Raw genomic sequence first — 26,673 nt, 5'->3', positions numbered from 1 at the left:
TTTCTTCCTGTTGTAGCAACTGAAATGTACCGTGCTAGACAATGTGTGGTCCACATTGAATGAGGTTTGCAAATTACCAGTTACGGTCTGCAGACTACAGTTGGGGAACTCCTGTGCTAAGCTACACAACTGCTTCCAGTTCACACCATCCTTTCTCCACACACAGATTTTGAAGTAAACTCACGGCGCTTGTAGCCAGCTGCGTAAACCACACAGATGAGTCAGCCGGTTTTGTGCCTATTCTGTTACCCTTCTGGGCCAGCTTTTAAGAAAAGTCTGTGTGTGGTTTAATTGGGTGCAGAATTTACCTTCTTGAGAATATCCGTTTCTATGAAAGCGAGTTTTTAGTTCTTGTGGTTATGAAGATAGTCAATATCGTAAGTCCCAATAAGTTCTGGAGGGGCAGGACAAGAGTTGACAGAAGGAGCTCAAGAAGTTGCTAACTGATGACTCTGGAAGAGGGTCCAGGAGGGTATAGAATCACAGAACTGTAGAGTTCGGATTTATTACATTTACTGTATATCCCACCTTTCATCATAGCTGTCAACCGTCCCTTATTTGGTGGGAAACTCTCTTATCCCAGCGCCGTGTCCCGCTGCTGTCCCGGATTGATGATGTCCCTTAAATTTCCCGGGTTTCATGCTCGCCCAGCTCAGGAAGGAAGCAGCGGCTCGGGGTCTTCCGCCTCAAGAGAGCGAAAGAGCTGCCGTGACTCCGCCTCTCCCTTTTCCCCCTCAGGGGCGCGTCGTGAGGAGACGGGTGGCGATGGGTGGGCAGGCAGTCCCTCTCTTGCGAGAATTTCGCCGCTCTGCCAGGGGAAGCCGGAGGCGGCAGCGGCAGCTGAGGAGGCGGCCTGAGGGAGGAGGAAGAGGAGGGGGTGGGGAGGGACGCAGAAGGGCAGCGCTTCAGCGGCCGCCGTGGCGCCGCAATCGCCTCATTCTGGACTTGCGGGCAGCATGGGTGAGAATCTCTCTCCCTCCCTCTCTCTTGGGCGGGGAAGGGCCGATGGAACTCCTCGCACCAGGACGGCAGCCCCGACGTGCTGCTTAGCATCCCCTCCAACCAGTGCAGCATCTTAATGTTGTGATTTCCCCCTCTACATCCCTTTCATAACTCTATTTTTATAAATCATTTGTCCATCCATAGTTCAATTTTTTACAAGTTTTCTGTCAATCCTACCAATGTATGTAACTCTTTACAATAGCTTTTCAAATAAATTATAAACTTTCCCCATTCTTTATGAAAGAGGTCCTCTTCCTGGTTTCTAATTCTGCCTGTAAGCTTTGCCATCTGGACGTCGTTCATCAGTTTTGTCTGCAACTCTTCTTTGGTGGGAGTTGTAGACCCTTAGGATCATCTAGTCCAACCCCCTGCAAAACACAGTCAGTCGCAGCCAAAGCAGCATGGCTCCATCGGTGCCGGATTTCTGTATAAGTTAAGCAAAATCCCTTATTTTGGCTGCTGATCCCTTATTTTCAAGGCTGCTGGTCCCTTATTTTCAAATCTGTAACTTGACAGCTACGCCTTTTGTCCAAGGAGCTCAGGGTGATGTACATGGTCTGCTCCCTCCGTCCATTTTATCCTCACAACAACCCTTCGATGTAGGACCAGGCTGAGAGACTGTGACTGGCCCCAAAGTCAGGATCCCAACCTGTGTGTGGATTAGAAGTTGCTTTTGCAAAGAAGTAGTTTTTCACTGTTTGTCACTTGTTTTTGCATGTGATAATGCTTTTAATATTTTTATACATGTATTATTTTGGGGAGATTTTTACACGCACTTGTCTTTATACAAGGAATCGGGGGTAGGGTTTTTTTAACACGTTTATTTTGTTTACTGTTGATGCCTTTACAATGAAACCCTTTTAATGGGAAGCCATGGGCTCAATCCATCAGTCAACACAATTAATCATAGTGGAAAGGGATGCCAAGGACCATCTAGTCCAACCCCCTGCAATGCAGGAATCTTTTGCCCAACATGGGGCTCAAACCCACGACCTTGAGATTGAGGTTCTCGTGCTCCACCAGCTGAGCTATCCCTGCTGTCATGCCATGCATCATTTGGCCGTCAGAGTGCTATTCACATACATAGTACAACTCCTGCTCGCAACACTCGTCTTCCCACAGGACTCCTTCCTCCGTTCCTGTCCCTGCCCCACAGTTTCCCCACAGGGGATCGCTCGGTTCCCCTTCCCGCCAGCTCTGAGGCTCCTCCACGGTGCTCCCATTGGCCCAAACCCAGTAGCCCCACAGCCCGTGGCGGTGCAGCCCCAGCCAAGCCTTCAGACCCTGCTGGAGCGCAACCCTTCCGGCCAGGATCTGGCCTCTGGCATGGCAGGCAGCCAGAGCTTCAAACCAGGTGCGGTTTTCCTGAATGACGACAGGGCTTTGATCCTGCAGGGGTCCCGCTAACAGGAAACAGAAAGAGAGAAGAGGTATTAGAGCAGCAAACTTTTTCAGCAGCGGGCCAGTCCATTGTCCCTCAGACCTTGTATGGGGCAGGACTATATTTTGAAAATAAAAATAAAAATGAACAAATTCCTATGCCCCACAAATAACCCAGAGATGCATTTTAAATCAAAGCACACATTCTACTCATGTAAAAACATGCTGATCCCCGGACCGTCCGCGGGCCAGATTGAGAAGGTGATTGGGCCAGATCCGGCCCTTGGGCCTTAGTTTGCCTACCCATGTACAGTGGTACCTCAGGTTAAGTACTTAATTCGTTCCGGAGGTCTGTACTTGACCTGAAACTGTTCTTAACCTGAATGGGGCCTCCACGCTGCTGCCGCGCCGCCAGAGCACGATTTCTGTTCTCATGCTGAAGCAAAGTTCTTAACCTGAAGCATTATTTCTGGGTTAGTGGAGTCTGTAACCTGAAGCATATGTAACCTGAAGTGTATGTAACCCGAGGTACCACTGTATTAGAGGCACCCTTTCCCCACCGCTTTACATTGGTACCTCGGGTTACCTACACTTCAGGTTACAGACGCTTCAGGTTACAGACTCCACTAACCCAGAAAGAGTACCTCAGGTTCTATTTTACCTCAGGATTAGAACAGAAATCGCGTGGTGGCAGCGGGAGGCCCCATTAGCTAAAGTGGTACCTCAGGTTAAGAACAGTGTAATTGTGTAATTGTTTCCAAAAGCCCTACGGATGCTGAGCTATGAGGCTGCTCTTCAAAATCAGAGAGGATCGCTTGTGAACACCCACCACTCTTAGGCAGTGACCGGGGCTCACCGCCATGGAAGTCCACCTTGGTTTGCCTTCTTTGGCCCTGCCACCCCAATTCCCCTCTGGCCAACAGCTGGCTTGGCAGCAGCTCCCAGAGCTCAGAAGTTGCTTCCTTTAAAAATCCCCCACAATATCCCAGAGCGCCCAATGCAGCGCTGGAACCGGGGATTCTGGGAAATTAAGATGGCGGACTTGCTTCCCATACCCAGCCAATGCCTCCAGGACTAGGTAGGTCATAACCTGTGAGGCCTCACATTGCTATAGTCTCAGGCAGGTCTTCCTCAATACTGTACAATGCGCAGGATGATGAAGTGTTGACATTTCTCCAGAATCTGCATGGCAGCTGCCAGGTGAGCCTTAGCCTTGGCTGCATGAATGGCTTTGACCAGGGAGGGAGGGAGAGATGGATAGGCTAAGGGGAGATGTTTAGTGTGTGTTTGCATAGCCTCCAAACATGTTGAGTCCCCAAACTGGGACATGCATCTTCTCGTCCGTGCGCAAGCACAAGTCACGTGACCTGCACAAGGTCACGGAGCCCAAAAGACACACTTTTTTCAGGGTTATGCTCTCACTGTGACCAAAAATGCACATTGTGCCTCATCGTGCACTTTGGTGCCTAAAACAGCCGCCATGCTCTCGCGTGGGGAAAAAAGGATGTCCATTTTTTTTCCGGGACCTTTTTGAGGGGATATGTGTTTGTAGAAACTAGCTTATTGCACAAAGGAAAAATGTCACTTCACACACTTTTTCCCCAGAAGGAAATGTGGCCATTGGAATGGGGGGGAAAACCCTTTCCCCCCCCAATTCTGCCACACAGCTTTCCAAAGGCAACTAAACAGTGATCTGTCTCCAGGATGTAAAAGGTAAAGGTAAAGAGACCCCTGACCATTAGGCCCAGTTGCGGACAACTCTGGGGTTGCGGCACTCATCTCGCTTTATTGGCTGAGGGAGCCAGCGTACAGCTTCTGGATCATGTGGCCAGCATGACTAAGCCACTTCTGGCAAACCAGAGCAGCGCACGGAAACACCGTTTACCTTCCCGCTGGAGTGTTACCTATTTATCTACTTGTACTTTGACGTGCTTTCGAACTGCTAGGTTGGCAGAAGCAGGGGCCGAGCAACAGGAGCTCACCCCGTCGTGGGGATTCAAACCGCTGACCTTCTGATTGGCAAGTCCTAAGCTCTGTGGTTTAACCCACAGCGCCACCCGCGTCCAGGATGTACCTTTTGTTAAATTGGAAGCAGAGAAAGTTGCCAGCTCCATGTTTCTGGTCTCTTGCTCAGGCCTGTATCGGGTTGAGGAGAGATCCTGAACTGCAGTGGGATAAGGGAGCTCGTTTCCATCCGTGGTTGCAGGGTCGTACCCTAAGGAGACAAGATACCCAATTATTTTGCATTTGGACTCAGATCAGCCCCAGGCATCAGGCACGATGGTCGGAGGCGATGGGACTTGTAGTCTGGCTACATCTGGCATTCCACAATTTCCTCGTGAAAAGCTGGAACTGGGAGACTGAGCCCAGAGCTTACGTTGCACAGTTTTTTGGGAATTAAGAAGAGCCCATCTGGTCCAGAACCCTGGATGCCCAAAGGGAAGCATATGGTATTACTGGCGAGTAGGATTCTTGAGCCCTCTTCAGTTCCAGGACTGTATCTGGATTACTGATAGGCAGGCAAAGCTACTTCTGTCCTGCAGAGGAGGTGGGGATGTGGGAGTCACAGCCCAGCCCCCGTGCAATTGGGGGAAACCCCGGCCATGTGGCCCGCCCGATTTAAACACAGGCTCGGCTGGGGATATCCCTCTTTCCCCACATACCAGCTGTTCCTCCCCCCCCCTCGCGCCGCCTTTAAGCTCTTCGTTCCTTGACCTTGCTATGGACCTCGCTTGGTCGCCGTTGAGGGGCCTGGTAGGAATTTTTCCACTTGGGAAATTGGCACCAGCCACTTGGTTTTTCGCCTACCTCGTAGCAAATCGTCACAACTTTCTTAGTATTGGCGGTTAGGCATTGGTATTTGTATTGTTTTGTAGATGGAAGAGGGGAGGAAGCTCCATCACCTGCCCCACATATTGAAGGGTAGTCCGATAAAGGATTCTAGGGGGTGTGGCCCTATCCGAAGCCTATGGAGGTGAGGGCCTAAGGCACACCCCCGAGTTGTTCCTAGTTGTTGTGCATCAGCAGGACTCCCCCAACTGGTGGTTAACCCTTCCCGGACTTCAAGCAATCGGGCTGAAGCCGGATAGTCTGTTAGGACCAATGCCTAAGCCAATACTGCTCATCACCTGTAACCAATAAAGTTGTGGGCATATTTAGCTCATTAACCTTAAGTAATTGTGTCATGTGTCTTTATTTCCACTGGGGGAGGACGGGAACTCGCCACACAATATGTGACCTTAACTAAATATCAAGAACCAGGCCTCTGGGTCCTCCCCATTCTGCTCTCTTGTGTTTTGTCACTGTTATAGGAATTTTAAGATCTTATATACGTAATAAATGTTCATAACTGTACAAGGCAAACACATAAATAAATAAACTACATGTCTGGGAACAGTACAGGAAAACAGTCCTAAAGCCATTTCGAGGCTTCTAGTGACCTCAAATATTTCTCTGCAAGGAGGAAAGAAATGGAAAAGCCTCCCCATTGTCTCTTTGTTCACAAATCCTGTCTTAAGGGTGTGTCTGTGTATGAACAGGGTGAGCCTGTGACCTGGACTCGGGAATTAAGTAGGTATCATCACAAAAGAGTGGGCAAATGGCCCAGGTAATGAAATCAGTGATCCATTATCAGGTATCCTGGCAGACAGGAGAAAAACAACACACTCATATTTCTGCTGTAGACCGCCCCTTCTGTGATGTATGTATGATGTATTGGGAGTGGTCTTGAGCTATAGGGGAGGCAATTTCAAATGTCTATATAAGAGTTTGCACACCAATGTTCTGGGTCTCCTCCTCCCTCCTGCGTGTGTGGGTGGGTGGGTGGGGGGACCCTGTTGCAACAGCTTTAATAAAGATCAAGCTTACTAGCTGCTTTGCTTTTCTCAATATTCTCTGGCTGGCCCCTGTTATTTTCTCCTACCGATAGAGAACCTACATAAGGACTTGATACGGGCTCTTTGGTAACCCATAAGGAAAAAGCAGCAGTTTTTCCCCTTATCATCTTCTTCTTTGGCGATCACTCGTAGCCGAGTAAGATTGTCTTCCATTAACATAGTTTTAACATTGAGTCCTTAAGTGACGGTATAGGCCAATTCTGGACCCACACGTCCTTCCACAGTGGGGACATTGGTTTCCAGGCGGGAGTTGATCACGGTGTGGATTTGCCAAGCATGCCTTCCTCTTACCACGTTTCTCCCTTGCATCCTGAGTTTGAGTGTCTTCAAAGCCCATGACACCTTTGGTAAAGGCTGTTCTCCAACTGGAGCGCTCGCAGGCTAGTGTTTCCCAGTTGTCAGTGTTTATACTACTTTTTTTTTTAGATTTGCCTTGAGACAGTCTTTAAACCTCTTTCGTTGACCACCAGCATTACACTTTCCATTTTTAAGTTCGGAATAGAGTAGTTGCTTTGGAAGACGATCATCAGGCATCTGCACAACATGACCAGTCCTTTACCTTTTTTTCTTATATAACATCACTCTTTTCCATTTCCCTTCTTCACTCCTCCAGGCCGTCTGGAAAAAACTCACCATCGCTGGATCCGGCCGAGAACCGCTTACTTGTCATAGGTATCCAGGAATCTGAAGCTGAACCACTTGCCGTGGAAGTCACTAAGAGGAAAGATTTTAAGAATTAGTCCCACCGCCATTCACTACCTTTCTCCCCACCCCCCCAAAAAATATTATAGGGCCGTAACTTAGACACAAACAGCTTTGTGAGTGTTTGCGTGGTGGGGGAAGTCGATCTGAATTCTTGACTTGAGAAAGCCACATCCTGGGACCTGTGTAAATTATGCAAAGGAGCTGGATTTGCATCGACCGGTTTTGCAGAATTTGTTTGGCTTCTGGCATTCAGGGGATAATCCCCTGACCGCTAGAAACCCTGGCTGTAATCTAGGCTCTCATGATTATTCTCACACAACAAGATGTTCTCTCCCTATTCTCCCCCTGTGTGACCCCCTGAATTTGTTCTGGCTGTTTCCCACAACCCCGTGGAGCAGATTCAGGAAGGGTGCAAGGGGTGGAGAAGGGGGGGGGGGGAATTCCTGTTGGGCAAGCAGAAATTGTAGCGCCGAAGGGACAGAGCAGGTGAATACCACCCATAATGTGGAAGCACCCTGAGCCACAAGATTAATACTTTCAACCATGGTTCTTGCTCTGTGTATACATCAGGGGTGGGAAACCTGTGAACCTTCTCACACTGTTGAACTACAACTCCCATCATCCCTAACTTGTGACAGGGATGGTGGGAGTTGGGATCCAACAATATCTGCCAGGCTGCAGGTTCGCCAACCCTTGAGTAAGGGATATGGCTTCCTACTTGTGCCCACCTCACTCCAGTAAGCCCTATGAGGCGCAGATACGGTTTCCCGCAGTGTTGAAACAGAGGATGTTTCACTGGCCTGCAATCTGAGATTTTCTAAGATTCCACTGATACCTGGGTGTGTGGCAATCTGCTACGCAGCTCTGATTCTGACCGTTGCTGATAGACATATCCCCTCTTAAATCACAGGGTGAACATTTCAGTCTGATGCAGAAGCTGGCAATAAGAGCTTATGCCAGGGGTCAGCAAACTTTTTCAGTTCACTGTCCCACAGACCTTGGGGGGGGGGAGGTGGACAATATTTTGAAGAAAAAATGAACGCATTCCTATGCCCCACAAATAACCCAGAGATTCATTTTACATAAAAGCACACATTCTACTCATGTAAAAACACCAGGCAGGCCCCTCAAATAACCCAGAGATGCATTTTAAATAAAAGGACACATTCTACTCATGTAAAAACACGCTGGTTCCCAGACCATCTGCGGGTGGGATTTAGAAGGTGATGGGCCGGATCCGGCCCCCGGGCCTTAGTTTGCCTACCCATGGCTTATGCGGTTGTGGTAAATGGATCCAGATTAGGATCAGGGAGACACGGGTTCCAATTCCAACCACAAAATTCATTATGTGGCCTTGGGACAGCCATGTACTCTCAGCCTAAGCCACCTCAGAGGATAATTCAGAGATGAGATCCTTGGATGTGGTCTTCCAGTGGTCTGACTTGGTTTAAGTCAGCTTCCTGCATTCCTAATATTGTAGAGGACTGGGCAATATGGAACAACACCACCAAGAGGCAAACTAATACCAATGAGGGGCTGGATAGAAATCTGCTTTTCTTGAAATAACATTTGTTTGTTTGCTTGCTTTATAAAAATATTTGTACACTGTTTTATCACCAAACATAAATACATCAAAGTAGTTTGCAGCAATAAAACTATGAAATAATTAAAAGCAGACATCGGTTAAGCGTTGTAGAATAACAATCGGAAATGGATAGCTTACTTGGTTAACAACAGCAGCAACAACAACAACAACAACACCGCACTCCTCTGGCTGGGTTTCCCCAGCCACTCTGGGCAGCTTCCAGCACATATGGTTAATTCATGGTGCTGATAACACCAAGGTTTCAGGTTTGATCCCCCTAAGGGACATTGCAGGGGGGTTGGATTAGATGATTCTCAGGGTCTTTCCAACTTTAGGATTCTACGAGATTCTATTAAAATAATTTTAAAAAAAACACACCACCTAATGCTCAATTGGCAAATGGAGAAATTACCAGGTTTTCACCCACCTGAGTGCCCCTGGACCCACAGAATCTTTCCCTGGCACCTTCAGGGTCCTGTTCCCCATCCCCTCTACCATTTGCTGAAATCAGGCTTGGGGAAAAGTCTACTACAGGTTTAGGAGACCTACCAGCCATGGTCGACTGCGGGCTAGGAGTCAACACGTCCTTCTGGTCAGGTACGGAGCGGCAGTTTAGCAGGAGTTGGAGAAGAAAAGGAAGAGCACCTGTAGGCCCTGAAAGGCAGAATATAGGAGACCCTTTTTCGAAGTGATTATTTATCCACGCTTTGCTTCTCTTATTACTGGAAGCTGTAGTTTCCCCCCCTCTCAGGACTCCCAGCACCCTTAAACAAATTACAGCTGCCATTACAGTGGTACCTCAGGTTACAGACACTTCAGGTTACAGACGCTTCAGGTGACAGACTAGACTCCACTAACCTAGAAATAGTACCTCGGGTTAAGAACTTTGCTTCAGGATGAGAACAGAAATTGCGTGGCAGCAGCAGGAGGCCCCATTAGCTAAGGTGGTATACCTCAGGTTAAGAACAGTTTCAGGTTAAGAACGGACCTCCAGAATGAATTAAGTTCTTAAACCCAAGGTACCACTGTAATGGGAGGGTCGTGTGCTTTAAATGCGTGCCGAACGTTCTTTGAATGTGTGGTGTGGATTTAGGAGCTGAGCTTTTCGAGTAACGTAGCCAAAACAGGGGTACAGTGGTACCTCGGGTTAAATACTTAATTCGTTCCGGAGGTCTGTTCTTAACTTGAAACTGTTCTTAACCTGAAGCACCACTTTAGCTAATGGGGGCCTCCTCCTGCTGCCGCGTCTCAGGAGCACAAATTCTGTTCTCATCCTGAAGCAAAGTTCTTAACCTGAAGCACTATTTCTGGGTTAGCGGAGTCAGTAACCTGAAGCGTATGTAACCTGAAGCGTATGTAACCCGAGGTACCACTGTACTGAGACACAAGAGGGAGGTAACAGCATGCTCAGGTGTGGAGGCGTATTGTTTAGTTCTTGTTCTTATTATGCGTTTTTGTGTTTTTCATCTCGTATTTTTGCGTTGCCACTCGCCACTCACCTTTGCAGCACACAAAAGGATGTTTCTGGAGGCATTTCTCTTGATACCACAGGCTCTCGTTCATAACCGCACAGCTCTCCGAAGTCCTGGATGCTGGGCTCCACTGTGTAAACTTATAGGGGTCGCCATTAAGCCAGACCCAGGAGAGGCCCTGGCGGTACAGCCCGATCCAGAACGAGCAATTAGGGCAGAGGGAGGCAGCCTGCTCCATATCCCTGTCATCCCGGAAACCTGCCAGCCGGGTGCCCTGTCGAAGGCAGTAGCAATGGGCTCCGAGCATGGTTTGCGGGTCCTGGATGAGGAAGTATTCGCGGTCTGAGGACAGAAGTGATGCCATGGCGACTGTGTAGAGAAAGATAAAAGAGAAAAGGCACCCAAATATGTTATGTACTGAAGTTCTCACTCTGGGCCAGCAGGGGGATACTGTGGATAGTTTTGACTCAGGTCCACATATGCAAATAAGGGATCAAAAGTGATGTTCAGTGATTGGATATTTACAGAAAGTTGTTACAGTTACATTGTACTGGAGCTCTATATAAGCAGGCTGGCTGAACCCTTCAGTTCAGTTCTGTTCTGGCCTGTGAATAAATAAGAGCTGTTTGAAGAATCGCTGTGTCGTCTGATATGTTCACCCACAACTTAACAAAATATATCCGGTATCGAAAGGGGGTCGGACTAGACATAGGGTCCTTGCCAACCCCACAGTTCTATGGTTCTGAAACCTGACTTACTCTGTCCAGATTTCATGACTGGAAATCATAATGATTTTTCACGTTAAGCTGCCGTTGTTCTGAAAACAACAGGAAGATTTAAAGGAACTATTAGAAATGACTATCAAAGCACTAGAGATATGAGATGACCAGAGCTCCCCCGAACTTGAAGCATGGGAAGTCCCAATAAAAAATTAATAATTTGGCAGAATATTTGGATTAATTGATATGTATATGTATAATTTGGAATACTTAATGTGATTTAGATTGTTAAAATGGAAAACTTAATAAAAATGATTTATTTTTTTTTAAAAAAGTTGCCGTTGTTCTGAGATGCTTTGGACAGTAAGCGCTGGGATTTTTTTTAAAAAAAATCCTCACAACAACCCTGTGAAGTAGGTTAGGCTGAGCGTCAGTGACTGACTCCAAGGTCAGAACCCCGTGAGCTTCATGGCTGAGTGGGGATTTGAACCCCACTCCAACCAGTACACCACACTGGCTCTCTAAACGCCAGGATTGTTCCATTTTAACCTTTCAGCAACCCCTCTGAGGTAGGGTGAGAGGTGGTGATTTGACTCCAGACAACCTAGAAAGTAAAGATTCAATGCTCATGTTTTCCAGGCCTGGTTCAAACACCACTGCTTCTTCTCCTCTAGAGGCTGCCTGCTTTAACAGCTGGTTCCAGGTGGCAGTTCCAGGTATCCCTACTACTTACTTGGGAGTAAGTCCCATTTAAAAGAATTGGCATGCGAACAACGCCTCCTAAAATCCTCGCTTCTACACAACTACGAAAGGTGCAGGAGCCTTTCTGTGGAACTTACTTCTGAGTAGACATGCACAGGATGACACTATTAATGCATTAATTCCCCTATGTCTGTTTTTTTTTTTTTTAATTGTTTTATAAAATAAAGAGGCAGATGAATAGATTTAGTTCAGAATCAATTCTGGGCCTATTCGTTGCAAATACTTTCAGTGGGATAAACTTCACTTACCCCCTAGAAGGATGGCTGACAAGAAAAGCTTCATAGCGATGCAAAAAGGATTTCTTCAAACCCAGGCAGGTTCCAAGCGCCCAACAAGAGCCGAGGTGCTAGGCTGCGAAAGTCAACTTCTGGGAAATTATGTCCTTGCTTGGGAGACTTAAAGCCTAGGTGTGTCTGAATGATGAAGGGGACCTCCTAGTTTTGGTCAGGATTCCACCTGAGGCAACAGCCTTGTCCACAAGATTATGCGAAAGGAAAGGAAAGAAGATTTGAATTTCAAATTGAGGCATAGGCAAAGAAACATCCTGTCTTCCTGGGGCGCGGAGCTGGAGACAGGTGCTTCCTTACTTTGGAAACCAGATCTCAGAGAACAAACAAGAGCTGTTTGGTCTCCATCCTGCATTGCACAGGTGTTCCCTGAGGAGCACCCATTCATTGAACTCCTGCTCCATACCTGCCAAGTGCATCCCATTTGTTTATCCGAGATCATGGCAGCCATTTTGGGTTCCGCGATCTCAGGCTACGCTCTAGCTCCTAAAAAAAAGAAAAAGTGCTTTTCCCGGGGCTTTCCTCAAGATGAGAGCCAGGTGCGAGCAACATGACTTGCCTAGGAGCGTGTCCCAGATGATGCACGTCCCGGGTTTGGGTCTCCAAAAGTTGGAAGCAGCGCTGGATTTACGTATAAGCTAAACAAGCTATAGTTTAGGGCCCTTGGGTACCTTGGGTTAAGAACTTTGCTTCAGGATGAGAACAGAAATTGTGCAGCGGTGGCACAGTGGCAGCAGGAGGCCCCATTAGCTAAAGTGGTACCTCAGGTTAAGAACAGTTTCAAATTAAGAACAGGCCTCCAGAATGAATTAAGTTCTTAACGAGAGATACCACTGTAAAAATGATTTTTTTAAAAAAAAAAAAAAGATATACAGTGGTACCTCGGGTTACATACGCTTCAGGTTGCAGACTCTGCTAACCCAGAAATATTACCTCGGGTTAAGAACATTGCTTCAGGATGAGAACAGAAATCATGCTCCGGTGGCGCGGCGGCAGCGGGAGACCCCATTAGCTAAAGTCGTGCTTCAGGTTAAGTTAAGAACAGTTTCAGGTTAAAAATGGACCTCCAGAACAAATTAAGTACTTAACCCGAGGTACCACTGTAGTAGAGTCTGAAAAGGTTCAGAAACGAGGTGAAATTATTTTTGTACTTCCGCTAACGTAGTAAAAATGGCACCGTTCATGAAGAATAGGTAACGGGGGAAAATCCAAGGCTTCCAAAAGTACAAAAAATATTTAGGGGGAAACCCTACGGGGAGAGATAAAATCCAAAACAGACCAAAGATAACAGAGTGTGCTCAGTAGGCATGGGACTTGGGGGGGGGGGGGCAGGGAGCGGTGAACCAACTACTAAATGGAATGGGTAGGGGATGGAATGGGAAAATCTGGGCTACTTTACGAACAGCGCTCCATGTTGCAACATTTTGCTGCGGTACTGTTTAAGCCATCTTACGCTGCAGGTGGCCAGAGGCAGAGCCCTCTACTTTTTAAAAGCAACCATGTGCACATTGTGGAGAATTTTGAGAACCGGGGTTTTTCCTGCAGTGATTTCTTCCAAAGCAGCCTGAGCAAAAGCGTGACTTACTGGTGCTGCTCTTCTGCTGCAATGAGGAAACCAGTCACAAGTCAGATGAGGCTGAACTCTGGCCTCCTGCCAGCACAACCAATGGTTGGAAGTGATGGGAACTGTAGTCCGACGACATCTGGCAGCATACAAATTCTCCTGGTATGCCCTGGTATGCCCCGCGGAGGACCTTAAGGTCCACAAATGACAACATTCTGGAGGTCCCAAGTCACAAGGGGGTTAGATTGGTCCCAACTAGGGCCAGGGCCTTTTCAGTACTGGCCCCGACTTGGTGGAACGCTCTGTCACTAGAGACTAGGGCCCTGCGGGACTTGACATCTTTCCGCAGGGCCTGCAAGACAGAGCTGTTCTGCCTGGCCTTTGTTTTGGACTCAGACTGACCCTTATCTTTCCCTCCCTTTATGGTTTTGACTTTTAAAATGAGGCTGCATTTTAAATTGCATTTTAAACTGTATTTTAAATTTATTTTAATTCTTTTCTTATTATGTTTTTACTGAAATTTTATTGATGTTAGCCGCCTTGAGCTCTGGCTGGGGAAGGCGGGGTATAAATAAAATTATTATTATTATTATTATTATTATTATTATTATTATTATTATTACTACTACTACTACTACTACTACTACTACTATTATTATTATCCCTGCTCTCTGCTGCTTAAGACCTTGGTATGTTCTGGAAACCACAGGGAGGGTGCTCTTGAACTCGGGTCCTGCTCGAGCGTTTCCCACAGACGTCTCGTTGGCCCCTGTGAGAACAGGATGCTAGACTAAATAACTCATGTCTCCAAAGAACCGATTCTCCCCCATGAGTCTGCCCAGTTATTCAGATTAGCATCTTTTCCAGGCACCCCCATCAGAAACTGGGGAGAGCGCTTTTCGGCTATGGAAACTTTGCTGATGAGATACTCTCCCAGCTCTGAAATTTGAGGGCTGGGGGAAGTCCTGTTTTCTTTATTTGAAAGATGTCAAGCTGCACATTACGATTATCTTTATTGTCATTGTCCCATACAGAACAACGAAATTGAAAAAATCTACATTAGACATTCAAAAACCAACAAGCAGGCTATCCCAGCTATCCCAGCCTGGTTAACCCTCTAAAAACTCTGATACCCCATAATTAAATACAATATACTGCCATAGAGACTACCTTACACTGCATTTAAAAGCAAAATCGCATTTGGATAAAAACTGTTTCTCAGGCGGCTAGTCCTAGTCTTTATAACCCTGTACAGTGGTACCTCGGGTTAAGAACTTACCGTAATTCGTTCCGGAGGTCCGTTCTTAACCTGAAACCGTTCTTAACCTGAAGCACCAATTTAGCTAATGGGGCCTCCCGCTGCCGGAGCACGATTTCTGTTCTCATCCTGAGGTTAAGTTCTTAACCTGAGGTAATATTTCTGGGTTAGCAGAGTCTGTAACCTGAAGCGTCTGTAACCTGAAGCATCTTTAACCCGAGGTACCACTGTACCTTCTTCCAGAAGGCAGAGCTGAAAGAGATAATTTCTGGGGTGCGCACTATCCTGCGCTATCTCTGCAGCTTTCTTATGACACCTGGAAGCATAGATTTGATCCAAGGTGGGAAGAGTGCACCCAATTATTCTCTCCGCAGTCTTTACAACCCTGGACAGCATGGTTTTTCCCCTGACCGTGCAGCTCCCAAACCACACACAGAGACCATAAGTTAATTACGGTCAAAAGATTAGAGTGGGTTCTAAAAATATAATTAAAGAAGAATAAAGCGGTAACATCAGGAATGTAACGAACATATGTTTGTAACGGGATTGGGAAATGTATTAAATTTAAATAATTTGGATGGATTTATTAAAATTTGGAAAACTAATAAAAAATAAAATAAAAATATGCCTCTTATAGGGTTGCCGTATCAAAAAAGTGAAGATCCAGACACCTTTTTTTGGCATAGTTGTTGAACTGTTTTTGTAAACTCTATTTTTAATGAATTTCACCAAATTCAACGCTGTCGACACGGGTTACCATAAGCCCAGATTTTCTCGGACATTTCAGCGATTTTCCGCCTGGACACCATTTTAGATGACCAAATCCAGGCTATTTCCAGGAAAAGGGATGCGGGTGGCGCTGTGGTCTAAACCAGAGAGCCTCTTGGGGTTGCTGATCGGAAGGTCTACAGTTCGAATCCCCGTGATGGGGTGAGCTTCCTTTGCTCTGACCCAGCTCCTGCCAACCTAGCAGTTCGAAAGCACACCAGTGCAAGTAGATAAATAGGTACTGCTGCGGCGGGAAGGTAAACAGCATTTCCAAGCGTTCTGGCGCTCGTCATGGTCCTCTGTGTGCCAGTAGTGGTTTAGTCATGGTGGCCACATGACCCAGAAAGCTGTCTGTGGAGAAATGGCAGCTCCCTCAGCCTGAAAAGCGAGATGAGCGCCACAACCCCATAGTCGCCTTTGGCTGCACTTAAACGTCCGGGGGTCTTTTACCGTTTTACCTTTATTTCCGGGAAAATACAGATGTATGGCAACCCTAGCCTCTCAGTTATGAAAGGCAGGAGGGAAATGTGTCTTCCAGCATGCAATGAACGCTGCGTAATGAAGGTGCTGGACACACCTCTGTAGGAAGGGAATTCCACCACTTGGGGGCTGCCACAGAGAAGGCCCTGTCCTGGGCCACCCACCCACCCTGAACTCCTGCAGGTGGCGAAACTACCAAGAGGCCCTCCTCTGCTTATCTTGAGATGGTCTGTATGGATGGAGGCACCCTTTCATATATTTGGGGCCCCGAGTCACTTAGGGCTTTAAACACTAATGTGAGCGTTTTGGGACGGAAATGCAATGGCGACTGGTAAAACTGTGAGTGTGATAAAGGCGACTCCCCAGTTATGCAGGGGGTTATGTTCTGGGCCCACGTGTGCTTAAGTGAAATCTCGTGAAGTGGGGAGCGCCCTCTAAACCCCCTTTAAACACCTCCTCTGCTGTGCTCTCTCTCTGCAATCCATACCCAAAATAGGTAAAGGTAAAGGGACCCCTGACCATTAGGTCCAGTCGTAGCCGACTCTGGGGTTGCAGCGCTCATCTCGCAATATTGGCCGAGGGAGCCGGCGTACAGCTTCTGGGTCATGTGGCCAGCATGACTAAGCCGCTTCTGGCGAACCAGAGCAGCACACGGAAACGCCGTTTACCTTCCTGCCAGAGGGGTACCTATTTATCTACTTGCAACAAAATAAAAAAATTCCTTCCAGTAGCACCTTAAAGACCAACTAAGTTAGTTCTAGGTATGAGCTTCCGTGTGCATGCACACTTCTTCAGATACACTGAAACAGAAGTTTCCAGACCCTTCTATATAGTGAGAAGGTGGGGAGGGGTATTACTCAGAAGGGTGGTGGGAATGGGTGATTGGGAATGACTACTTGCACTTTGAGGTGCTTTCGAACTGCTAGGTTGGCAGTAGCAGGGACTGAGCAACGGGAGCTCACCCTGTCTTGGGGATTTGAACCGCCAACCTCCTGATCAGCAAGTCCTGGGCTCTGTGGTTTAACCCACAGCACCACCCCCGTCCCAAAATACTGTATCCTAAAATATCAATAACTAGAATTGAAGCTCTGGAGAGGATGAGCAGCATAAACAAGGCCCCGCTGTGCCTCTGGTCTCTTAGGGGCTTCCGCCGCCCTCAATGACACTCTATTCGGGCTTTGGGAAGGGTTTCCTCACAAGTAACAAGGACTCCCTCGCTCTCCTGCCATTTCTGGGTCTGAATTAGAATTATATCCCAGCACCGCACACAAGCAGAACACACACTTGTGTGTGTCTGCACTGTTGTTTTGGCTGCTCTCAACATTTATTTATTTTTAGTTTGTAGGGTTGTATTTGCTATGACAAATCCATAAACTGACACTATTAACCCTGCAAAGGAACAAAGAGGGCATGGAAATGTATTGAAAACCAGCCTTTGCCAACCTGGTGCCCTCCAGATGTTCTGGACTACAACTCCAAAACATCCAGAGGTTGCCAAGCGGGCAAAGGCTGGTTTAAACAAATTCTTAACTAGCTGTGGTCTCCAAAGGGGGTTCCTTTCAAGACAGAAAAGGCCCGACAGAGCCATTTATCTCTGTGCTTCCCTGGAAAGACCCCCAAGAGACTTGCAGAGAAACCTCTTCATTTTACATCCTGAGCCCTTTCTGCCCGCAACACAATCCAGCACGATTCTGCCCTCTTGAAAAAGGCAAAAACACCCAACCCCTTTATTCACAGACAGCCAAGGACACACAAAGAGAGAGAGTTATTTGCAAGCTTCTGCTAGCTGGTTGAACGCTTGGGACAGCGCCGTGACAGTGTCCAATATCTGGCGGCGATCCTGTTCTGCCAAGCGCGCGCCACAGCGTTGGGCAAACTTGTCCGGGTGCCAGAGGGCCTGCTGGCGCCGCAGGAAGCGCCGGTAAGCAGCTTGGTCGGAGGGCTCCATGCCGTGGAGCGCCACGGCGGCCATCTCCTCCGGCGTCCCAGTCGGGCACGGCCAGGGAATGTCCATGTATCTCAGAAGGCGCGAACCGTCGGCGGAGAAGACCCGGCTGCAGCCTTCCTCGTAGCGCAGCTTCTTGGCTTCCCTCAGTTCCTTTTCCTTGGCTTGGGCCCGCTGTTTGAAGAGCAGGTGTTCCTCCTCACGAAGGCTCCCCAACTTAGGCAGAGGCTTCTTTGGTTCCACTTTAGGCCTCTGGTGAAGGCATTCATTGTCCCGGCTACGCCTCTGCCTGTATTCACGAGCGATGCGGTCAGCCCAGTCCTCGTAGGTTTCCGTGTCTGGGCCAGCGGTGTAGAAATCCTCTGGGAAGGGCGAAAAGGGAAGAGGAATTTGAGAATACAACTTAAAGGATCATCTCACCCATTATACACCCAGCTGAACATGGCACTTGGACGGCAGTTGGCCAGACACATCATCGGATTCCTCATAACAGCTGTGTGAACCAAGGAGGAGGAAGAGAACTTGTTTAAATTTCTAGGATGATAATTCTCAGACAAAATGGCAATTATGGAAGTGATCGGAAGATACCATAACACAACTTTGGCTGAAGCTGATTAATATTCTACGGCCTTTAAATTGTGCTTGTGGATAGGGCCTGCAAGACAGAACTGTTCCGCCTGGCCTTTGGTTTGGACTCAGTCTGACCCTTATGTTTCCCGCCCCATATGGTTTTGATCTATGGGCTACTTTTAAAACGAGGCTGCATTTTAAATTGCATTTTAAGCTGTATTTTAAATTGGTTTTTTCCCTATTATGTTTTTACTGTAATTTTACTGGTGTTAGCCGCCCTGAGCCCAGCTCTGGCTGAGGAGGGTGGGGGAATAAATAAAATAAATTACTACTACTACTGCTACTACTACTACTACTATTATTATTAATGGTTTCTATGGTTATTGTTGTTTTTCTTTTTGTTTCCTTTGTGAATGATGCCATGGCCTTTGGCTAGTGCAATAAAGTTTATGATGATGAATTTTTGTTCAGGCCTATGTTTATTTTTATCACTTTGCTCTGGTACTAAAAAATAAGCAGGACAAACCTAGTGCAAATAATAATAATAAATAAAATCTATATCCCACCTGTCCTGCAAGCAGCTGAAGGAGGCATATGGCTCTCCCCCTCCCCATTTTATCCTTATAGCAGCTCTGCAGGGTAGGTTAAACTGAGGGGCGGTGGATTTGAACCCAGGTCTGCCGGGGCCTAGCTCAACACTCTAACCACTACACTGGCTCTCACAGAACTTTTGACTCTGCGAGGCTGAGCTTCACCTTCGTATTGCCAGCCCATCTCCTGAAACTCGTCCTCCCATTCGCCGAGGAGTTTGCGGCGCCATTCCCTCTCTGCTTCACCCTCTGCCTTGTCTTCCTCAGACACCTCCTGAGAGCACTGCAAAAAAAGTTAAGGAAGGTATCAGCATCCAGTCTGGTCAGCAAGCACCTGAAACCCAACCTTATCCTTCCTCCACGGACCCACGCCGGTACCCATTTATCTTCCTCTTCCCTCAGGAGTTCCCCGGGCGTCTTCCCATCTCTGTTCCTGATGCTCATCGCAGAGGGGCAACGGTTTCGCAAGGGCGAAAACAGGTCTTCGTAGACTGGGGGAAAGGGAAGAACAAAAAAACCCGAGATGAATGAATGGCAACCGACCTAACAGCATCAGGCAAACTCTCTCTCCAGTGCCCTCTAATGGCTGCAATATGTGCTGCTGACAGGAAATCCAAGCCTTTTTATATATACAGTGGTACCTCGGGTTACATACGCTTCAGGTTACACACTCCACTAACCCAGAAATAGTGCTTCAGGTTAAGAACTTTGCTTCAGGATAAGAACAGAAATCGGGCTCCGGCGGCGCGGTAGCAGCAGGAGGCCCCATTAGCTAAAGTGGTGCTTCAGGTTAAGAACAGTTTCAGGTTAAGTACGGACCTCCGAAACGAATTAAGTACTTGACCCGAGGTACCACTGTACAGTCATACCTCAGGTTAAGTATGCTGCAGGTTGAGCGTTTTCAGGTTGCACTCTGCGGCGACCCAGAAGTAACGGAACGCGTTACTTCCGGGTTTCGCCGCTCGCGCATGCGTTCAAAATGACGTCATGCACATGCGCGGAAGCAGAGACCGCACGCACAAACGCAGGTTGCGTTCGCTTCAGGAGCCCCGTTCGCATCCAGAGGTACCACTGTACATAGGTGTAGCCAGGATTTTGGTGGGGGGGCAGGCCTTTTGTGGGGGGGGACCTTAGTTAGCTATGTATTTTTATTGATTAGGGGGCAGCTGCCTCTCCCTGCCCCCCCCCTTGGCTACACCCATGTATATATAGATAAATAAATAAATACATAAATTTTATAGTCCACCTTTCCACAAATAGCTCAAGGTGGAATACACGGTTCTCCTCCCCATTTTATCCTCACAGCAAGGTTTTAACTTCAGTGGGCGTTGTTTATTGTGTGTGTTTTTTTAAAACCGTTCTTAAGTGTTATAAAAGGGACGCGCGTGGCGCTGTGGGTTAAACCACAGAGCCTAGGACTTGCCGATCAGGTCGGCAGTTCGAATCCCCGCGACGGGGTGAGCTCCCGTTGCTCAGTCCCTGCTGCTGCCAACCTAGCAGTTTGAAAGCACGTCAAAGTGCAAGTAGATAAATAGGTACCACTCTGGCGGGAAGGTAAACGGCGTTTCCGTGCGCTGCTCTGGTTCGCCAGAAGTGGCTTAGTCATGCTGGCCACATGACCCGGAAGCTGTACGCCAGCTCCCTCGGCCAGTAAAGTGAGATGAGCGCCGCAACCCAAGAGTCATCCGCGAGTGGACCTAATGGTCAGGGGTCCCTTTACCTTTTAAGTGTTTTATAAGGCTGATTAATATTTTACAAACTGCCAAGGGCGCTGTAGTCCTACCTATTAGGGACGCTATTATCCAACCAATCAGCGATGCTGTGGCAGTAGATTTCCTGCCCTGTCAGAGAGCTGGCTCGGAAAACCATACAAATCCCTTCCACCTCCATCCTTCCATATTCCATCTCCTCCACCCACAGCAGACAACCACAGAGCCCCAAGGAGATACTCGAAGGCTGTGCCTCACCTGTGCCCCCCTTGCGGGCCACCTGTCGGGCCGCCACATGCAGAGCTGTGTCCCCACGCCTGTCCGGAACGGAGGGGTCCGCTCCATGCTTCAACAAGAGGATGGCAGTTTTGTGGTCTTGCCGGGCACAACACCGATGAAGGGGAGTTCGGAGCTTGCGCCCGGCCGCATCACCCAGGTCCAAGGCTTCCCCGTGGTGTTGCAGGAGCCTGCGCAGTTTGCGGCGGCGGCCGGAATCGACGTAGCGCCACAGGCGACGCTGGTACCTTGACGCCATGGGAGCGGGCATGTGATGGAAAGGGCGTGACGCTGTGGGGGGAGATGCAGGATCAGTACCCAGCGCCCTCCCCCTAGGTTCTGACCACACACCTCCATCTCTGCTTTGCTCAGCTTAGCTGTATGACCTTTGTTTTATACCAGTGATTCCCCACCTAAGCGTCTCTAAAATCTGGATACCATCCCCGTAACATATAATTCTTATTATTAAAAAAAAAAAGAACTCCTACACATGTGGAGGAAGCCGAACAGGCCATTAACTTGGTCTAAACAAGCTTCCAAAGAACATGGCATCCACATTGCTTGTCTATTAGAAATTAGAAGTTTAGAAATTATTTATTGTAACTGTTGAGTGGATTTCTGTTTAACTTTTATATCTCGATATTATTATTTTGTACTATTCTAATAATTGTTGAATGTTACTTTTTGATGTAGGTTGCTTATTTTAAAGTTTTGTTTTATTATCACATTTTTGTATTGCATTAGATTGCTGTAAGTTGTACATTTTTTGTTTTTTCAGCTTGTAAACCGCCTTGAGTATTGCAAGATAGAAAGACGGTATACAAATAAAAAAAGTGAAATGAAAAATGAATGTATGTCACAATATATATTTATATACGGTATATGAGGCCCCTAGAACCATAAGAAATGCAAAATGCAAACAAATTCACTGTTAATAACTCATTCTCAAATTCCCCCCTCCCTTAAAAATCAAATTGCCCTCCTGCGAGGCATGTGCCCCATGCTGGGTTTTATACCAAAAACCTAGCTCATTTTCCTTGTGTTTGACACCCGATATTATCCATTTACCTAATGTGTGAGCGCACTCACTCACAAACACACACAGAGTGTTAGCCACTTCACGTCTCTGCAACGCCTGACCTCTGTTGGCATCCAGAAATCTTTCACTCCTTTGGGAAAGCTGGGAAAGCTGGGTGGCTTATAGAGAGGCAAACATTACCCACTGGTGGTGGGGGATATTTTTATAGCTGAGTAAGAGCCCTGCAGGGATGCGGGGGGCACTGTGGGTTAAACCACAGAGCCTAGAACTTGCCGATCAGAAGGTCGGCGGTTCAAATCCCCGCAATGGGGTGAGCTCCCATTGCTCGGTCCCTGCTTCTGCCAACCTAGCAGTTCGAAAGCACGTCAAAGTGCAATTAGATAAATAGGTACTGCTCCGGTGGGAAGGTAAACGGTGTTTCCGTGCGCTGCTCTGGTTCGCCAGAAGCGGCTTAGTCATGCTGGCCACATGACCCGGAAGCTGTACGCCGGCTCCCTCGGCCAATAAAGTGAGATGAGCACCGCAACCCTAGAGTCGGCCACGACTGGACCTAATGGTCAGGGGTCCCTTTACCTTTAAGAGCCCTGCAGGGATCCAGGTGGCACTGTGGGTTAAACCACAGAACTTAGGACTTGCCGATCAGAAGGTCAGCAGTTCGAATCCCTGCAACGGGGTGAGCTCCCATTGCTTGGTCCCTGCTCCTGCCCACCTAGCAGTTCGAAAGCACGTCAAAGCGCAAGTAGATAAATAGGTACCGCTCCGGCGGGAAGGTAAACGGCGTTTCCATACGCTGCTCTGGTTCGCCAGAAGCGGCTTAGTCATGCTGGCCACATGGCCCGGAAGCTGTCTGCGGACAAACGCTGGCTCTCTCGGCCAATAAAGCGAGATGAGCGCCGCAACCCCAGAGTTGTCCGCGACTGGACCTAAGGGTCAGGGGTCCCTTTACCTTTAAGAGCCCTGCAGGATCAGGCCCATCTATTCCAGCGTCCTGCACTTACGGCGTCCAGCAAAATGTCCCCATGGGGAGAAGCCCACAGTCAGGACCTAAGGGCAACAGCCCCTCTCCCCACCTCACTGTCCTTTCCTTGAGGGTTTTTAAGCAGAGGTTGGATGGCCATGATCTAGCTGAGAGTCCTGCCTTGCGCGGGTTGGACTAGATGATCCTAGGGTGCCCCCTTCCAACTCTACCATCCCGTGATTTCCCCCCAGCAACCTGTCTTCACGCGAGACCCGCTCCTCCCCAATCATAATTACCTAAACACCCCTCCGACAACTGCAAGGTTTCGCGAGCGAACGGATTCCTCCCAGTCTGCGTTGATCCATGGCGGAAGGGGAGGAAGAAAGGGCACGCACCGATGAGGGCGGATGTGGCTTCAGGAAGCCGCCCAAAGCGAAGTGGCCACCGCGCGCGTGCCAATACTTGGTGCTCAGCTTATTGGAGTCCGGCTAGGAAACCGCGAGGTAGGACCAGAAAGTAATTAGCCCTCCGGAACAGTCCCATAGCTTGTTGATAGGTTTCTCACTGTACTATGGAGTCGTCTCCTCTACTTTCCAGTTCATTTGAGGCAGCCCGGGGCTGATGAGAGTTGTAGTTCAAAACATCTGGCGGGCGCCAGACAGGCAAGGCTGCTGGGAGGACTAGTGTGATAATTGTAGCGCTTTGAAGACTGAAAAGTGTTACATAAATGCTCATATTTACCTCTATTATTCATCATTGGTATTAGGAGTAGTAATATTTCTGTCGTTGACATCTGTTTTGGGAGACAAAATTAATATTAATAATTTTATTACTTATACCCCACCCATCTGGTTGGGTTTCTCCAGCCATTGGGCGGCTCCCAACAGAATATTAAAAACACGATAAAACATCAAACATTAAAAACTTCCCTAAACAGGGCTGCCTTCAGATGTCTTCTAAAAGTCAGATACAGTCATACCTCGGGTTACAGACGCTTCAGGTTGCGTTTTTTCGAAACCTGGAAGTACGAACGGGTTACTTCCGGGTTTTGGGGGTCGCACACGCACAGAAGCGCTAAATCGCGACCTGCCAGAGCACAGACGCGCTGCTGTGGGTTGCGAACGTGCATCCTGCATGGATCACGTTCACAACCCGAGCGTACACTGTACAGTGGTACCTTGGGTTTAGTCCTTAATTTGTTCCAGAGATCCGTTCTTAACCTGAAACTGTTCTTAACCTGAAGCACCATTTTAGCTAATGGGGCCTCCTGCTGCCGCCACGCCGCCGGAGCACGATTTCTGTTCTCATCCTGAAGCAAAGTTCTTAACCTGAAGCACTATTTCTGGGTTAGCGGAGTCTGTAACCTGAAGCGTATGTAACCTGAAGCGTATGTAACCCAGGGTACCACTGTAGTTGTTGTATTTCCTTGACATCTGGTGGGAGGGTGTTCCACAGGGCAGGTTTCAGTGAATCTTTTTCAGCATCCTGGCTACCAGCTCCCACCACCCCCATGTAGACACTTCATAGCAGATCCCTTTTTCAGAGATGGTCACCACAATCTGGTTTTCTCCTTTTCCAGAGCTCAACACAATCCTTTCTTCGCTGCCCATAATAACCACCATCTTGGCATTGTTCTGGACACACCAGGGCTCCTGCTGTAACTTGGACAAAGCTACGCCAAAACACTTCTTGCCCCCTGCTGACTCCATCACATCAAGTTCTCCAAATTCAGCTGGACAATCCCTGCTTGGAGACGCTCTAGGAACATCGTCTCACTCTTCTCATTGATGTTATAGCCAGCCACGCCATCCTTTGAAAAGACACAGATCTCACTCAGACCTTGGCCAGAGATAAATTCCACTGCCCATCCATCACATTCCACCAGCATCTGGGCATCTTCCTTGATGGAGCTAGGCTCCATGGCAAAACACTCCACTGCTTTGTCAAAGCAAGCCAAGGATGGGGCCTTCTTAGATGAACTCCAGCAACGCAGCTTAGCAACGGGTGCTAAGAAGACTCCCCAGGCTCAGGGGCTGGGGCTGGGAACAGAGGCAGGCTAGGTACTGTTCCCATGTGGCCACAAAGACATGATATTGGGCTTTGCCTTGGATGCAGAAGACGGTGATCTCACAGTCACCCTTCCCAAAAATCCACTCTAACAGCTTGCAGTCAGCAGCAATGGTAAGCCGGGCGTTATTTCTTATGCACTGGGGCTCTAGGCTCAGTTGATTCAAGGCAAGATTCAGGCAGGAGAACAGCTCACTGTTTGGGTCCACATGGCTTCGAAGAGATAGCAAAGCTGAGAAACTGAAGGCCATCTTTTCCCAGTGCAAAACAAACCTGTGGTGTTGGTTCCAGATTCGCACAATGGGATCTAAGGCCAGAGATGACAGAAGGTTGAAAAATGGTTCTGACATTTATGTCAGGGATGGGGAAACTGTGGCCCAGCGTTGTCAACACTGCTAGGCCTATAGTTTCCATTATTTACTTCTATGCAATTTTCAGAGTCTGCGTTTCATATCCCTCTGACTTCACTGCTCACATTTTCTCTCTCTAGGCCTATTCATATAATTATAATATATCTGGCAACTCAAGATAACATCTACACATCTGAGGAAGTAGACTCTGGTCCACAGCTTAACAAATGCATTACATATTTGAAAGGTGTCGCATCTCAGAGGCAAGTCCACTAAGGGAGTCTAAAGGCATTGCTTGGTTTTCGGAAAAGACAATGGTGAGGTTTTCTGAGAGGTGACTGCCTCCTTCCCTACAAACCCTGCCAGTGTTCATATTGTCAGAGAGGGCCCTCTTGGTAGTTCTGCTACGCTCAGCTCAGGGTGGCTGTGGCCCAAGGAAAAGCCTTCTCGGTGGCAGCCCCGAAGTTGTGGCATGCCTTTCCTTCACTCTAGCTTTCAGCTAGTGATGAACACACACCTCTTTACTCTGGCCTTTGCCACCTGAGGTGTGACCAAGTTGTTGTTTTAAACCACTTTTAATGTTGCGTTTTAATAATAATAATAAATAATAATTTATTATTGATACCCTGCCCATCTGGCTGGGTTTCCCCAGCCACTCTGTGCGGCTCCCAACAGAATATTAAAAACAAGATAAAACATCAAACATTTAAAAAAATTCCCTAAACAGGGCTGCCTTCAGATGTTTTCTAACAGTCAGGTACAGTGGTATCTCAGGTTAAGTACTTAATTCGTTCCGGAGGTCCGTTCTTAGCCTGAAACTGTTCTTAACCTGAAGCACCACTTTAGCTAATGGGGCCTCCTGCTGCTGCTGCTGCTGCGCCGCCGGAGCACGATTTCTGTTCTCATCCTGAAGTTTTTAACCTGAAGCACTATTTCTGGGTTAGCGGAGTCTGTAACCTGAAGCATATGTAACCTGAGGTACCACTGTACTTGTTTATTTTCTTGACATCTGATGGGAGGGCGTTCCACAGGGCGGGCACCACTACGGAGAAGGCCCTCTGCCTGCTTCCCTGTAACCTCACTTCTCGCAGTGAGGGAACCTCCAGAATGCCCTCGGAGCTGGATCTCAGTATCCAGGCTGAATGATGGGGGTGGAGACGCTCCTTCATGTATACTGGACCGAGGCCATTTAGGGCTTTTAAGGTCAGCACCAACACTTCGAATTGCGTTTTAATTGTTGTAACCTGCCCTGAGACCTTAGGGTGAAGGAGAGGTAATAAATCAAAACATT

General features: G+C 47.9%; 4 protein-coding genes across 6 annotated transcripts in view; all 4 read right to left on the bottom strand.

Moving 5' to 3' along the window:
• Positions 1-26,673, bottom strand: part of LOC310837988 (E3 ubiquitin-protein ligase TRIM11-like) — a 1,016,249-nt gene that overhangs the window by 681,879 nt on the left and 307,697 nt on the right. The gene's annotated exons all lie outside the window — the stretch shown is intronic.
• Positions 1,778-7,275, bottom strand: LOC310838025 (regenerating islet-derived protein 3-alpha-like). Of its 2 annotated transcripts, XM_083725356.1 has the most exons (4): positions 6,912-7,275; positions 6,250-6,315; positions 4,457-4,597; positions 1,778-2,405 (listed from the first exon to the last, which is right to left on the bottom strand). In XM_083725356.1, the coding sequence occupies exons 1-4, from the start codon at positions 6,946-6,948 to the stop codon at positions 2,074-2,076; spliced, it is 576 nt and encodes a 191-aa protein (XP_083581482.1). In that variant the 5' UTR covers positions 6,949-7,275; the 3' UTR covers positions 1,778-2,073. The 2 variants fall into 2 exon arrangements, with proteins under 2 accessions (XP_083581482.1, XP_083581483.1); XM_083725357.1 differs by lacking the exon at positions 6,250-6,315.
• LOC310839504 (macrophage mannose receptor 1-like) lies at positions 8,957-12,404 on the bottom strand (the record flags this gene model as incomplete). The annotated part of the gene is made up of 3 exons (XM_083728142.1): positions 11,770-12,404; positions 10,068-10,409; positions 8,957-9,222 (listed from the first exon to the last, which is right to left on the bottom strand). The coding sequence occupies exons 1-3, from the start codon at positions 11,801-11,803 to the stop codon at positions 8,957-8,959; spliced, it is 642 nt and encodes a 213-aa protein (XP_083584268.1). The 5' UTR covers positions 11,804-12,404.
• NFKBIL1 (NFKB inhibitor like 1) lies at positions 17,179-23,628 on the bottom strand. Of its 2 annotated transcripts, none has more exons than XM_083725014.1 (5): positions 23,262-23,628; positions 20,951-21,259; positions 19,350-19,474; positions 19,149-19,266; positions 17,179-18,185 (listed from the first exon to the last, which is right to left on the bottom strand). In XM_083725014.1, the coding sequence occupies exons 2-5, from the start codon at positions 21,237-21,239 to the stop codon at positions 17,644-17,646; spliced, it is 1,074 nt and encodes a 357-aa protein (XP_083581140.1). In that variant the 5' UTR covers positions 21,240-21,259; positions 23,262-23,628; the 3' UTR covers positions 17,179-17,643. The 2 variants fall into 2 exon arrangements, with proteins under 2 accessions (XP_083581140.1, XP_083581141.1); XM_083725015.1 differs by having other exon boundaries at positions 19,362-19,474; positions 23,262-23,378.

The sequence above is a fragment of the Podarcis gaigeae genome (genome assembly GCF_964106915.1).
Source record: "Podarcis gaigeae genome assembly, chromosome: 2".
In the NCBI taxonomy this organism is placed as follows: domain Eukaryota; kingdom Metazoa; phylum Chordata; class Lepidosauria; order Squamata; family Lacertidae; genus Podarcis; species Podarcis gaigeae.
This window is presented reverse-complemented; position numbering and strand designations above follow the sequence as displayed.

Bases quoted from the DNA above. Each gene is read 5' to 3' on its own strand.
- LOC310838025 (XM_083725356.1), bottom strand. From the start codon at position 6,948: ATGACAAGTAAGCGGTTCTCGGCCGGATCCAGCGATG. The intron at 6,316-6,911 runs GTGAGTTTTTTC...GTCCTTATGTAG, and splicing joins CTCGGCCGGATCCAGCGATG to GTTCTCTATCGGTAGGAGAA. The intron at 2,406-4,456 runs GTACATCCTGGA...GTTTCCTGTTAG, and splicing joins TGCTTCCAATTTAACAAAAG to CGGGACCCCTGCAGGATCAA.
- NFKBIL1 (XM_083725014.1), bottom strand. From the start codon at position 21,239: ATGCCCGCTCCCATGGCGTCAAGGTACCAGCGTCGCCTGTGGCGCTAC. The intron at 19,475-20,950 runs GTGAGGCACAGC...CCTTTCCCCCAG, and splicing joins GGCCCGCAAGGGGGGCACAG to TCTACGAAGACCTGTTTTCG. The intron at 19,267-19,349 runs GTCCGTGGAGGA...CTTTTTTTGCAG, and splicing joins ATAAATGGGTACCGGCGTGG to TGCTCTCAGGAGGTGTCTGA.